This window comes from Rhodamnia argentea, chromosome 1, assembly GCF_020921035.1.
Source record: "Rhodamnia argentea isolate NSW1041297 chromosome 1, ASM2092103v1, whole genome shotgun sequence".
NCBI classification, from domain to species: domain Eukaryota; kingdom Viridiplantae; phylum Streptophyta; class Magnoliopsida; order Myrtales; family Myrtaceae; genus Rhodamnia; species Rhodamnia argentea.
Window position 1 is genome coordinate 3,218,992 of NC_063150.1, and position 13,642 is coordinate 3,232,633.

Below are 13,642 nucleotides of genomic sequence, written 5' to 3' on the forward strand. Positions count from 1 at the left end.
CAAAACGAAACTACGTGCTCAAACGAAGTACTTGTAGTTGTACATGCCAAGTTAGATAATGGTTGCCCTAAACGTAGGCAACTAAGAAACTCAAAGGACTCGGCAAACAGCCCTTTTATTCATGTCCCGGCCTATAGGGTACTCATATAGCACCTTTATTATGGACATGGACCAGCAGAGAGACGATATAGGTTCCCTAATGTGCTCCATGGCAGCACTCGAACTTGACAATGTTCTTCATCATGCGAGGGCAAACCGGACACTTCACGTCCTCCGGGAGGTAGCCCACCATGTTCGGAATGTAGAAGTGGCGGCACCTCGGAAGGACAAAGTCCCGGTCGCGGTGCTCCTTGAAGGCCTTGTCGAACGGCTTCTCGTTCCCTTTGACCTGCTTCTTCCAATTGGTCTCGTATTGGGACAATACCCTCGTGACATCGACTATCGAGTCGTTGATCACCACCTGCGACCCCCTCGTGAGGATCGCGAACCCGCCGTCTTTCTTGAAGTTGGTGTAGAGGCTGAGGATGTCTTGCATGAGGGGTTCGTGCACGTCCGCTTTGGTCTGCAGTTTCGAGTGCATACAGCTCTCGAGGCGGCTCCAGAAGAGCTGATTCTTGGTGACATTGTAGGCGACGAGGGGGACGCCATCTTCGATGATCTTCTTCACTGGCTCCTCAATTTCCTGGATTGCCTTGGTGACTTCAGCTCCATAAAGGAGGATGTACTTCTGAGATTTGATCTGATCAATGATAAGATGAGTAGGTATATGTTAGTAGGAACCAGAAACTATAGTAATGTGAAATGGTCTGCTTACTTCTCAATTTTTATTCGGTAAATCTCTCAATTGATTCCAAATTTAAAATGAAATAATTCTAACCCTCCATAAATTAATTAAGATCGTTTTCTAAATTAACTGAGACCACAATTATTCTTACAGCTTCATTTATCTTAGGAATGACCATGTCCGTCGCCAAGAGCTCAAACCAGCTGATGCCAGGCTTGCTCCATAGGCTTGCTCCTACTGAATCAGTGAAAGGGAAAGCATCCCATCCCCAAAGCCTAATCATGCTCATGGCATTCTTGTTTGAGAGTCTTCCTTGCGGATCCAATACAGTCACAATGGTCTCTTGCCTAAAGTGCCACTTCTCCTTGATGATCTTGATGGCCACCTTGTTGATAAGTGCCAGGGAGTGCACCGAGTACCACGGCATTTGTGACTGTAGGTTCTTGAACTGGTTGATCACGTCCTCGCCTTCTTGCTCGATGATCGGGACCCAAACAATCTCGTAGCGTTCTTCATGGAACTTGCGCTCACTGTAGATCTTGAGGAGGGTGGAAAGGTCGTGAGAGGTCAATTTCAGGTCGGAAATCAGCAGCATCACATTCTTCCTCCGCAGTGACTCAACCATATCCTGTATGTTGCGTAACGAGAAACAAGGATCAAAGTTTCGCTCCTTTGGCCACTGCCACTAAAGTCGACAAGACAAATTCGCTAGCGCCAGTGCCACTTAGGTGAAACGAAATTTTATGTTTCGATTTCAACGAATCAGTTGAAACAAATTTTGGCCAAATATTAAAAAGCATAAACTGTTGTGGAATTAGAGAGTTAGAAGATTGAACCGTGGTCTTCTTTGAGCCGATGTAGAGTGGCTGAGGATGGTCCTTGATGTAAAGCAAGGCCTTGATGAGCTCCACATTATCAGTAGGGGCATTGAACAGTCGCTGCAGCCTCTGATACTCTCTAATTTCCCCTGCATTCAAATTGAAGCTGATAAGAACGTTAGTCTAATATTCAAAGCTTAATTATCACAAACAGATGAAATGAACTTTCACCCTTTTTATGCTTGTAATCTTCAAAATGTCTCCTGATAGTGTGGTGGATCATGTTCACTTTCCGAGCAAAGGTTGGGAGTTCTTTTCCCTTGTAGCTGAAAATAAAGGAAGTCCTCTTTAATGAAAAAGGAAAAAAAAGAAAAAGCTCTCCTTTGAAATTCGAGTCTCTGGAAATGATTTAAGATGATTCATTATAAGAAAAGGCAGTAAAGAAAGGGATCATTAGTGAATCGCACTCATCGGCGTGACTGATGAGGCTGGTGAACTGAATCGAGCAAGCGAGAACACTGATGATGATCTGATAAACACTGCTTGGAATGTCAATTGCCGTAGACAGCTCGGGAACATCTTTGCTGTCGTGCTCGAACTCCACGATGCACTCGGTCATGTCCAGCGTGGTCTTGATCATTTCATTCAAGACTCCATACACTTGGATCTTCTGCACGTCCGAGGGCATGGTGATTGCAGGTAACCCCTTCAGTATGGCCATCGACTCCGCGAGCTTGTCCGACGGTTGAATCTGAGTGAGCCGCCAAAAGTCGCCATAGAATAGGGCAAGCGATGAAAGGGTAATCACAGCCTTGTTGACCCATGAGTAGCTCGATAGTTCGTGAAAGATCGAGATCATCGTCTCTCGCACATTTTTGGTGTCCAATGCCTTGCACGTGATCTGATAGCATGAACAGTAAAATGGTCAAAACAAAAGCCATCCTTCACTGGACGAAAATGAATTATTAGAAGGAACATGACAACATACCTCACAAGCCACTTCGTTGATTGCTGCTAGAGGTGGATTGAAGCCTTCTTTTGGCGGCTTGAGTGCAGGGCTTCCAGATCCTTGAGTGCCCTACGGTGTTGTGATGATGAGAAAAAATTCTTGGTTTTTAACTGTTAAACTAAACAAATCCACAGTTCTCCCATGAAAATCGCTTTACGCACAGATATATAATCATAATTTATTTTTTCAGGCTATGTTCGTTCTGCAGAAAACAACATCCAAGAAAATATTTTTTGAATTTTTTGACACTCGGTTCACAGAAAATAAACTAGTGAAAACATCCCTTTAGTGAAAGAAATGCATTCAAAAGTGAAGAAAATAATTTTTTTCTTTTTAAAAAAGGAATTTATTTTTCCTTCTCTTTCCTCGATGCACTCTTTTACATTCCTTTCATCTTATTTTTATTTTTATTTTTTTATTTTCCTTTCTCCTTCTTCCTCCTCCTTCCTCCGCCAGTCGTGGGCCTCAAGTGATCGGCCATGGCATGAGTCGGTGAGCTAGGGTCTCTCCAATCCCGGGCTCGGAGCTTGCTAGATCTACACGTGCTCTGCTAAGGCCAACAAGCTCGACCTCGCCAGAGGCGAGGCTCGAGCTCGGTTGCGGCTAGTTGCCGTGGCTAGTGACCGACCAAAGAAGAAGGAAAAAAAAAAAGAAATATTAAAATATTAAAAATTTGAATTTTTTTATAAAAATAAAAAAAGTATAAGAAATTATTAACAAAGGAAAATCAAATCCAATTGTCCATACCAAGCTGCATTAAATATTTTCTGAGTTTTTTCATATTTTAGCCGAAGATAAGAAAATATTGTCATTTTTTTAAAATGAGTTCCTGAAAAACATTTTCCAGAAACAGTTCATTTTTTAGGAAACAAATGGAGCCTAAAACATTGTTAGTTTTTATTCAAGAATTCACTAGTGATGAAAGTATATAGGTGCAGTTGTTTTGCAAAAGACCATATATATTTTTTTCAAACATTCATGTTAGGAATGGTTATTTGCATCGCTTACACTAATCGATCAAACTAATTTATGCTTAATCATTTTTTATCACAAAGATAATTTTGTTTTATTCGTTTCTGTAAGAGTTATAATATGATTTTCCAAACCCTGCGGAACGAGGGAAAAAATGATTGTGTTGTTGACTTGTGGATGAACAGATAATCTCACGATTAGATCAATACAAGCCCCGCAAAAAATTGACTTCCGGTGGATTGCTCCATGACTAGGAGAACAAATATTGTTTAGTTTTACCTCTTGAAGATTCTCTAGCAATCCGTCCTTTTGCAACATAGTACAGAGAAATGGAAGAGCGGACGCCCAAAAAATGAATTGGTAACAGTTATTTTCTTTTAACCCCTCCAGTAATTCTAATTATCAAAATGGACTCGTCATACTTGGACCCTTTAAGCAATTCTAACTTGAAAAGGCAAAAAGTAAGTCGGAATGGTAAAGTGGGGTGGACAACCAATGTGCATTTATATGTACGGATAATTTTTTTTATCAGATCAATTGCTTTTATCTCTTTCTTTTCATATGGGCCATGTAAAAACAAAAGTAAGCAGAAAAGTAAGCTTGATAAATTGTGTAGTCTCCATCACATGTACCAGTGACTGTACAAGTTCAATAATGCTTCTAGGTCCACCATTGTTGAGGACATTTGAGCTGAACGTTTGGCCACGTGGAGTTTTCTTTTATCGGACACGATAAAGAAAGATTGGATAAAGATATAATATAATTCTTATTATCTTATACGGTATTTGGTAAATGTCAAATATTGATATACGTTATCCCTCGATTTCAGATCCCGGGCTTGGTCAGCCTCAAATTCGACGTCGAATGCTGGAACGTCTAGGCAGAGCTCGGGCTTGAAGGCGACAATGACAACCGCAGCCTACTAAGTGGGGAAATCAGATAACATAATGGCATTATGTCAATTTTTACCTTAGGGTTGACGACAGAGTCGGCAATCGCGGTCGTTCCACGGAGGGTGTTGTCGACGAGAAGGAAGAGAGACTGGACGTCAACATCTCCTTCATCGGGAGCGTGAGTGTCCACCATCTCCTTCATGAACTTCTCGTCGTCGAAAATGGCAAGCAGGTTGTTCACCATGCTCTGGTCGACCTTGCTTCTCTCCCCTCGAAGAATTGGGCCAAAGGTCCTGCTCGCCATCTTCTTGAATCCCAAAGGGAGAAGCAAGAGAAGAGAGAGTAAAACTGGAGAAGGAAGGGTGCGGAGGTGGTGTGGTGAGGGCAAGAAGTTAACATGCCTGCTCTATTTATTGCCGTGGATGCAAGGAAAGAGACGAGATACAAAAGATTATGTTTGGGAAAAAATGTTTTTAGATAAAGAACTATCCAGAAGACAGTGACCAATATCCACAAATCTCCAGACATTATTATAAGGTTTCTTTATATCAGTTGGAATTAATTCCGTTTGAATTTACCGATCACGGTGCCAATATTGTGTGGTGTGCCGCGTGTGCCTCTTATTGCCATCCCTATATGAAAAAAAAAAAGGGTAATTCTTTTGGTTAAAATCTGCAATCTATGATAAAATAATCTCAAGGCATATGATTGTTAAAATGTAGTTTTTCCATTTGTGAAGTAATTCTTTTTATGGGTGGCAACAGCGTAATTTGACAAGGGAGGATTCCAAATAAGGGTATAAAGTACCACCACTTCTCAAATAATGATCTAAAATATACATTATTTCAAATAAGAGCTTGAAGTGGCCATAATAATCTCAAATAAGAGGCAAACCTTTCGACTAATAAGGGTATTATCGCACTTTACTTTTATTATTTTTTTGTTCTTTTTTTTTTGTTCTTTCCTTTTCACTGGTGGCTGATCTTCGGAAATGACCAACCATCGACAATGCCCGAAGATGGCTAGGCGAGGGCAACCCTCGAAGCAGCCGACAAGGCCGCATCACACTATGGGAGTTGGCCATGCCCAAAGTCGTTACCTTAACCGCAAGTCTTGAAACCACAGGTGAGGGCCGACCCTCACGTGGGCAAGGGTCGCCCTCGCCAGACCCTCTCAAGGTCGGCCCTTGCTAGATCTGGGTGAGGGCCACCACGCCTAGTTGCAGCAAACAAGGTCTACCAGTTCTCAGTGAGGGTGGCCACGATGGCCATAGGGCCCTCATCGTCTACAATAAAGACAAAAAAAATGATAAAAAAGAAAAGAAATAAAGAAATAAAGGATTAAAATATCTTTGGACGAAAATCCCCTTGACCAGTCATGATATTTAGCTGGCAGGCGAGCGAGACCCTTATTTGAAACTGTCACGGTCACTTAAGGCCCTTATTTGAGACTAATATGACCACTGCAGACCTTTATTTTTAGTAATGCGAGATATTTTCATACGGTAATAATTCCTAGTAATCATTGTGAAGCCCTACCAGCTTTTATATGTTATGGGAGGGAATATAGAAAGGGAAAGTTACCTTAAACTTCTTTTTATGACATAAAAATTCTCAAATTTATATTTGTGCGACATATTTACCTTCCATCAAAATTTCTTCAATAAGCCAAACAGTGTTGACATCGCACTCGCATGGTTTAAGAAAAATAAAAATGATATCGATTTAGCTAGAATATTATCTGATGATATATTGACGGAGCGTAAATATGTCATACAAGTATGAATTTAGGATTTTTGACGTAAAAAAAATAGGGTTAATATGCTACTGTGAGCATAATTTGAATTTCTCATGTCACAAAAAAGATATTGACCAAAAAAAAGTCACAAAATTTTTTAAAATAAATATGTGGCAGTGATTATATTTTGTGATTTTTTTCACATAAAAAAGAGATTGGTTGAGAAAATGGAGGACGTGATTCACGTTTGTGATACGACAAGGTGCTTTAATTTTGCATCGGCTCTTTTTATGACGATAGGACATGGTGCTTTAACTTTAACTTTACTCTTTCTCTCTCTCTGTCCGAGAATTTATTAGCACTCCCGATGAGGCCATCAATGAATTGAAGTTGCAACCGTTTAGAGACTTGTTTCTCGCTTTCGATTATTACTCCTTGGTCTTCCGAAATTTTTTGATCATGAGATTTCGTTGTCTTCATCTTGTGATATCTCTATATAAGAAAACCTAGGAATGATTGACGAGTTATAACTTTAAGTCGAGACGATGAGCTCAAATATATCCTATTAAAATTCAATTGGAAAATCCAAATGTAGTCAATAACATTGTCATATATCTACATAAACATAATATCAACAATTTTGAAAATTTTACTGTTAATAGTAAAGTCAAGTTTGAGTTAACAACTGATAAACTAAACCACACACTAGTAAATTTAATTTGATTTTGTAGTTTTGTACTCCTCCAAGTAAACTATTTGCACTAAGTTGGTAGACACCCCTAAATTTGAATCCTTTTGGGTATTAATTTTTGGGTTAATACCATAGAAAACCTTAAATTGGTACACATGTAACAAATTTATCCTCAAACTATTTTTTTTACCATAAAAAATCTTAAAGCGATGCTTTTGTTACAAATTTATCCTACACTAATTTTTTTTACTAAGAAAAACCACAAATTAATAGACCTATGACAAATTTACCCTCCGTTAAATTGAATTAATACCACGAAAAATTTCAAATTAATAAACTTGTGACAAACGGATGGTAAAAATCCTATACTGGTACACCATTGAACTATCATATGCCTTCAACTTAGCAATTTGATGGTTATATTTAACGAAAACTAATGAAAGATAAATTTATCACAAGTGTCTTGGTTTGTTGCAAATTTGTCACAAGTGTATAAGTTTGAGTTTTTTGCAATCGAAAAAAAAAATTAAGATAAATTTATTACGGATGTATCGGTTTGGGATTTTTCCGTAGTATTAACCCTTTATTTTAACCCCTAACCGGCTAAATAGTTAGCCATCTCAGTTAATATCAACTCAGTTTTGCTCAATCAAGAAAGAGATCGCTCGATCCTCTTGACCTGCCTTTCATTGACAACTTTCAAGAATCAAATCCAATGAAATCATCCCTAACTTAATATCAAGTCAATTTTGCTGCTGCCATCCTCGAATTTGTAATTTGTTTAAACTTTTAACATGTGTTTAACTTAATTTTTGGACCGCACGAAAGTATTCCATATTATTATTTCATTATCCCATCTTTGAGTCGGGGCTGAAACGGACGATGAACTTATGTCCCTTTGTCAACAATCCAAACACGTGCCGAAAGAGAAAGGGGTCTTAGCACGACTAAGAATGAACGGTGACGATTGCGACGCATGTCTCTTTGTCAACAATCCTGACACGTGCCGAAAGAGAAAGGATCTAGCACGACTAAGAAGGAACGGTGACGTCGCATTCGCAATTCGCAATGATTTCATATTGCTGTCATTGGTCCCCTAATTTCTTTGATCTTCAGACCGGCTTTGATGATTGCAACGGATTGAGAACGACCGACCAGATGGAGACACGTGTAACAGGATAATTAAAGAGACGTTGGAGGGGACCACGGCGAAATCGAAGGCTTTTTTTTATTTTGTTGCCACGATAGGCGGAGAAACTTCATTGTTTATTTTCATGAAAAACTCCACTATTGTGTCTCATTTTATAGTTCAAATTATTGAAAATCTCAAATTGATACATGATCCATATATAACACATGAATTTCTTAAACTCAAGTTCTGTTTTGTAGTTGTCCGTGTCTCATGTATCGACACGTATACATTGTGAAGGGATATTGGACGGAATGTCAATAAATGATAGATTTAAGTAAAAGTACCACTTTGTGGCTTTTGTTATATGAAAAAGATATGTCATAAGATTATCAATTTCAAACTTCTCGTGAGCTGAAAATCAATGTATGGATAAGTATGTCATAAGGGTACCGTCCTGTGATTTTTGTTTAGATGGACACACACAAAAAAAAAAGGCAAGTATTGTAGTAAGCAAAAATCGACGAGTAATACAATCGATGCAAGCATCGTTATAACCTCATAGTAGTAGAGTTTCAACAATCGTTTATAACAGTTGATTATGGGTTATGTATACATGCATTGTACTTCTTATACAGAACCGTTAATCAATCAAAATACGCCCGGTTAATCATATTTAGTTTCGGACTATCATTACATTCTAATATCTTTCACATTATTGACAATAATTGTTAGCAATTTCAGGGCTTTTAATTTTCTCGTCGTTTACATTTCTTATTTAAAAACGACCCTTTATTCGTCGATCCATATTTCGACAAATATTTCGTCGAGACTTCTGGGTGAAGCGGAAGGAATTAACTATTCTTTTGAAACAAGCCAGGAAAATCCTCATTTTCTCCAAGAGGTACTTTCTCCCTCTCCCGGTTACCATCATGTCCTTTTCGTACACGAGGATTTCTCTTGTAGTAATGTATATATAGAAAAAAAAGTGAACACCCGTTACTTTTTATCAAGAGACGACAACCGGAAAAATTGTCAATTTTTTTTTTATTTTTTTACCAATTTAATTTTAAATTTTTTAAATTTGTCAATTCAGTTCTAAATATATTTATCTTTTGTCAATTCAATTATATTGATTGAAAATAAATAACGTAGACATCATTCATTTTTTGTGATACCGTCGATATCGATGTGAATAATGTTAAATAAAATATTAATATTTTTCCAAATATTGCCTTTGCGGACCCAACAATCACAGCGTCAGTCACGCGTTGAAACGGACGATGAATGCATGTCTCTTCGTCATTATCTTAACACGTGCTAAAAAGAGAGAGGGGTCATCGGTCCCCTTATCTATTGGAGATTGGTTGCGACAGTCCACTTGTCACTTAGGACAATAATCGCAAAAGTCGAATTTAATGTGATTTGTTGTCCCAACAAATTGTCCACGAACACGTTGAAATTCATGAAAATAAATTTCTAATTCATTGACGTTTCGGAATTTATATGTTCAAAATCTTTCAATGCAAACTAAAATTTCGAGTGCTATTAAAAAAAATTGAAGTCTAAACGTTGAAAGTCGTGAGATCCACCTTGCTTTATAAAAAGAAAATGTGTGCATTGTCCCGTACTTTGGTGCTGATCTGAATTAGTTAGTTAGCCTAATGAGTTTGATGGTTGTGATTTAAGAATCATCAATCATTTAAACCGTTCTCAAGATGGATTTTCAAATAGCTTGAGAAAATGCATTTGATTGTGACATTCATCACATAAAATGAATTTTTGCTTATAAGAACATCGATGAGTAATGCATTCTGACCTGAAATAATGGGCAACGCCTCTAAATAGTGACGGAGCCAGAATACTACTGAAGGGGCAGACATAAATCTGTATGTACTCTCCTTAAATAGTTAACACCTGAATATTATCAGATATTCATTCGTTCGAATGCTTCTTTGTTGTTCGTATTTGATGCTATTAAAATCACTGTTAATCACAACAATGAAATAAGGAATTTAATTTGTCATGAGAATAAATAATGAAAATAGTTAGAAACCTGAAAACATTAAAAAGAATTGGTCGTACCAATTAGTCTTTTGGGTTTACTTATTATGAGCTTGCCCTTCTCTAGTTCCTATCGCTATTTCAAAACTTACTTTGAGTGGAAGTCTCTCTGCCACATCCAATCTATGCATTCCACCACCAAATTAACCTTGTAAGTATGAGATATCCCAAGTCGCTGCATCAACATTAATCCAAATTACTGATCAATTAAGCGAAAATACTGAAGCATTTTGGAGATATATGAACATTGTAAATATGAGATTTTGTGGGACAATTGCCAATTATTTTAAAAATTTAAGTTATTAGATAAATGCGTGATTTAATATTTAAAAATTTTCTATCACCTCTAAATCGGACTAAGTGGACATATTTAGAATCTGTTTGTTTCGTGAAAAATGAGAGGTCTTTATAAATGATCGTATGTATATCGTTTAAAATAATTAGTCAATGAAAAATTAAATATTTTCGTTACGGACAATAAATTGTATCTAAACTTTTGTGTAGACGACGAAAATATTTTTCGCTCATTCATTTCTCTAAGCGATATAACCGATTATTTTCTCAAAAATATTTTTCAAATTACCCATTCTTCGCGAACACGGAACCTTAATTGGTGAGGCAAATGAGGCCTAAAAAGATAACTTTGTGGGTGGTGTCGCTATCGAGATCAATGCAATCAATTATATTTCTCCTAGAAGTTGGTTAGCTACCTCTCGTTTTGTTCAAAAACCTACTGATTTAGGTAAATATTTAATGCGTTCTCCAACTGGAAAGATAATTTTTGGAAGAACTATGCGTTTTTGGGATCCGCGTGCTCCTTGATTAGAACCTCAAAGAGGTCTAAATGGATTGTGTAAAGACACATGTCAACTACTTCATGAAACCTTTCATCCAAATATCAAAAGCACCTGCACTACCCCTTAACATTCTAACCTACCTCGAAAAATTTAGCCGCCGTGCCCTTTTCAGCTTGTGGCTTGCGGATTTTGGCCACGTACCATCGTCACAGGGTGAACCCGGCTATCCTCACCCCCACCACAATGCGAGTGAGGCGTAAGACCGGCGTTGCGCACCTGTTCCTCGTGGACTAACCAGAGTTTTCCGATACCAAAGATAGAAGAGTGAGCGAAACCTATGATTAGTGGCTTGTGGAGTAACCAAGTCATGACTGCTCGACCAACCACCGTGATGATATTATTATAGCTTCACATGATGCACGCGTTCGCACGACGGTCCGGTATGCAATTAAGAAATCCCGACAAGGAAATTATGTGTGTCCAAAAGTTTCCTTGGAATGGATAGTAGATCACTCTCCAGAAGATAAGGATTGAAAGGCTGGAATTCCACCTGGTGCCAAGTGAGAGTTTATATGGAACACCCTGCTAGCCTCTCCAATGGGAATACGATATCTCTACTGTTTATATAGTAAGCTTCAATGAAGATGGAGATCTCAGATTTATTATTATCTATTTTCTCACGAAATTCCATTCAAGCTGTTGGTGAAGAAAATCGATAGTTCAGCCACGTCCTTCTTTCCTCTTTTATGATCACTTCAACTCTAGACCTTCCTAAAAATCTCGTCTTTCGTGCTGGGAAGAAGCACATTGAAATCTATTCCAACATTTTTATCAAGAAAAAGGTTGACGTTAGATCTATTGTTGAGATGCATGTGTGAGAGCGTTAAGCAAAAAAAAAAAAAAATCACATTCAAATATGGAGTAAAGATAAGTAACTAATGTATCCCAATTGGATCATGTCTCACTGGCTTTAGCTTTTAAGTGAAATTGAGTCTAACTAGATATATCGACGAGTTCGAACTTGACCCACCTCTTGGCGATCTTCTCTCCTAAATGTATTAGGCTTTTGCTGGGTCAAGCTAACAAGTGATATTAAAGCTAAAGGTTGATTGGTAAGCCACCATTGCCCCAAGCATTTAATAAATATTGCTAAAGTTAAATCTTAGCTATGACTCGTTAATCAAGAAAAAGAATTCGAAGTTTTAATAATCATTTTAAAACCTTCGATTGCGAGTTTTATATACCCGTATTGCACTTTTTATAAAGGATTGTTAATCAATCTAAGACTGCCCACTTATTCATATTTATTTCCAAATTATCATTTCATTCCAATATCTTTTACATTGCTGAAAGCAACTTTTAGCAATCTTAGTACTTTTAATTTTCTCGTCATTTACGTTTTCTATCCAAGAATCAACAAAGGATTCTTTACTGATCAATCCATATATCAACGAGTATTTCATCGATACTAAGAAGGTATTAACTATTCTTTTTAGATGGGCCATGAAAATCCTCATTTTCTCCAATAGACTACTTTCTCCGTCTCTCCGTTACCATCATGTCCTTTTTGTACACGAGAATAGAGTTCTCTTGTACTAATGTGTGTGTATACATATATAAAAGAAAGCACCCGTTTCTTTTTTATTATTTGGTCGGACAAATTTGTTGTGTGAACCTGAGACAAGACCTCCACTGCCTTTGTGGACCCAAAAATCACAGCGTCAGTCACGAGCTGAAACAAATAATGAATCCATGTCTCTTAATCATTGTCTTTACACGTGCTATAAAGAGAGAGGGATCATCGGTTCCTCTTGTCCATCGGAGATTAATTGCAGTGGGCCACTAAAAGTTGCTACAAACACATTCAAAATCAAATTAAATGTGATTTTGATGGCCCAACAAATTGTCCCCAAACACATTGAAAAATCGTAAATCAAATTCCGAGTTCATTGACCTTTCGGAATCTATATGTTTTAAAATCTTTCAATGTAAACTCAAATCTCAAGTGCTATTAAAAAAAAAAGTGAAGTCTAAAAGTTGGAAGTCGAGAGACCCATCGTGCTTTATTGAAAAATGTATGCATTGTGCGTAGTTTGGCACTAATTTGGATTATTTATTTATTGTAATGAGCGTGGTGTTTGTGATTTAAGAATCACGGATCGTTTCAACATTCCCACGATGGAATTTTCAAATAATTTGAAAAAAATGCATTTTGATTGTGACATTCATCACATAAATTGAATTTTTCTTTCCGTCATTACGGCATAAATTTTGCTTACAAGATTATTGATCAGCAATGCATTTTAATCTGCCATTTCCTCACTTCCAGTGATTGCACGTGAGGAAGCTCAAATTCTTCTAATCATTTCATATATATTCTTTCCAAAAAGAGGAATCATCTATATGGATTTTTCATGAGCTGTCCAATTTTTTCCTTGTGATGGTATACTTGGAATTTGGTGATTCGATTAATCTGCATAAACGTACGTAAACCGTCTTGTTAATATTGCATCGGTTGAAGTTTCATCCATGAATTGATGGGCAAGACCTCTAAATAGTAACAGAGATAGAATCCTACTGAAGGGGGGGAGTGAGAATCTATATATAATATTGCATAATACATATATATATGTGAAATTATAAAATATTTCTCAATATCTTTATTGAGATTAAACCATAAAGAGTACCGTTGAAAATATTATGAGTATTTTAACTTCATTCAATGGAGTTTTATCTTTGTCAAAGACA

At 37.3% G+C, this 13,642-nt stretch overlaps 1 protein-coding gene and 1 long non-coding RNA gene across 2 annotated transcripts in view; one reads left to right on the plus strand and one right to left on the minus strand.

Annotated features, from left to right (window-relative positions):
• Window positions 1-4,875, minus strand: LOC115748711 (protein SIEVE ELEMENT OCCLUSION B-like). The gene is made up of 7 exons (XM_030685301.2): window positions 4,553-4,875; window positions 2,591-2,680; window positions 2,070-2,503; window positions 1,834-1,928; window positions 1,621-1,751; window positions 936-1,412; window positions 1-739 (listed from the first exon to the last, which is right to left on the minus strand). Exons 1-7 carry the CDS (start codon window positions 4,778-4,780, stop codon window positions 197-199), a joined length of 1,998 nt encoding a protein of 665 aa, XP_030541161.1. The 5' UTR covers window positions 4,781-4,875; the 3' UTR covers window positions 1-196.
• The window catches only part of LOC125312837, a 26,793-nt gene continuing 14,563 nt past the window's right edge, over window positions 1,413-13,642 (plus strand). The window contains exon 1 of the long non-coding RNA XR_007196894.1: window positions 1,413-1,529. This is a non-coding gene — a long non-coding RNA (uncharacterized LOC125312837). The remainder of the gene's footprint in view (window positions 1,530-13,642) is intronic.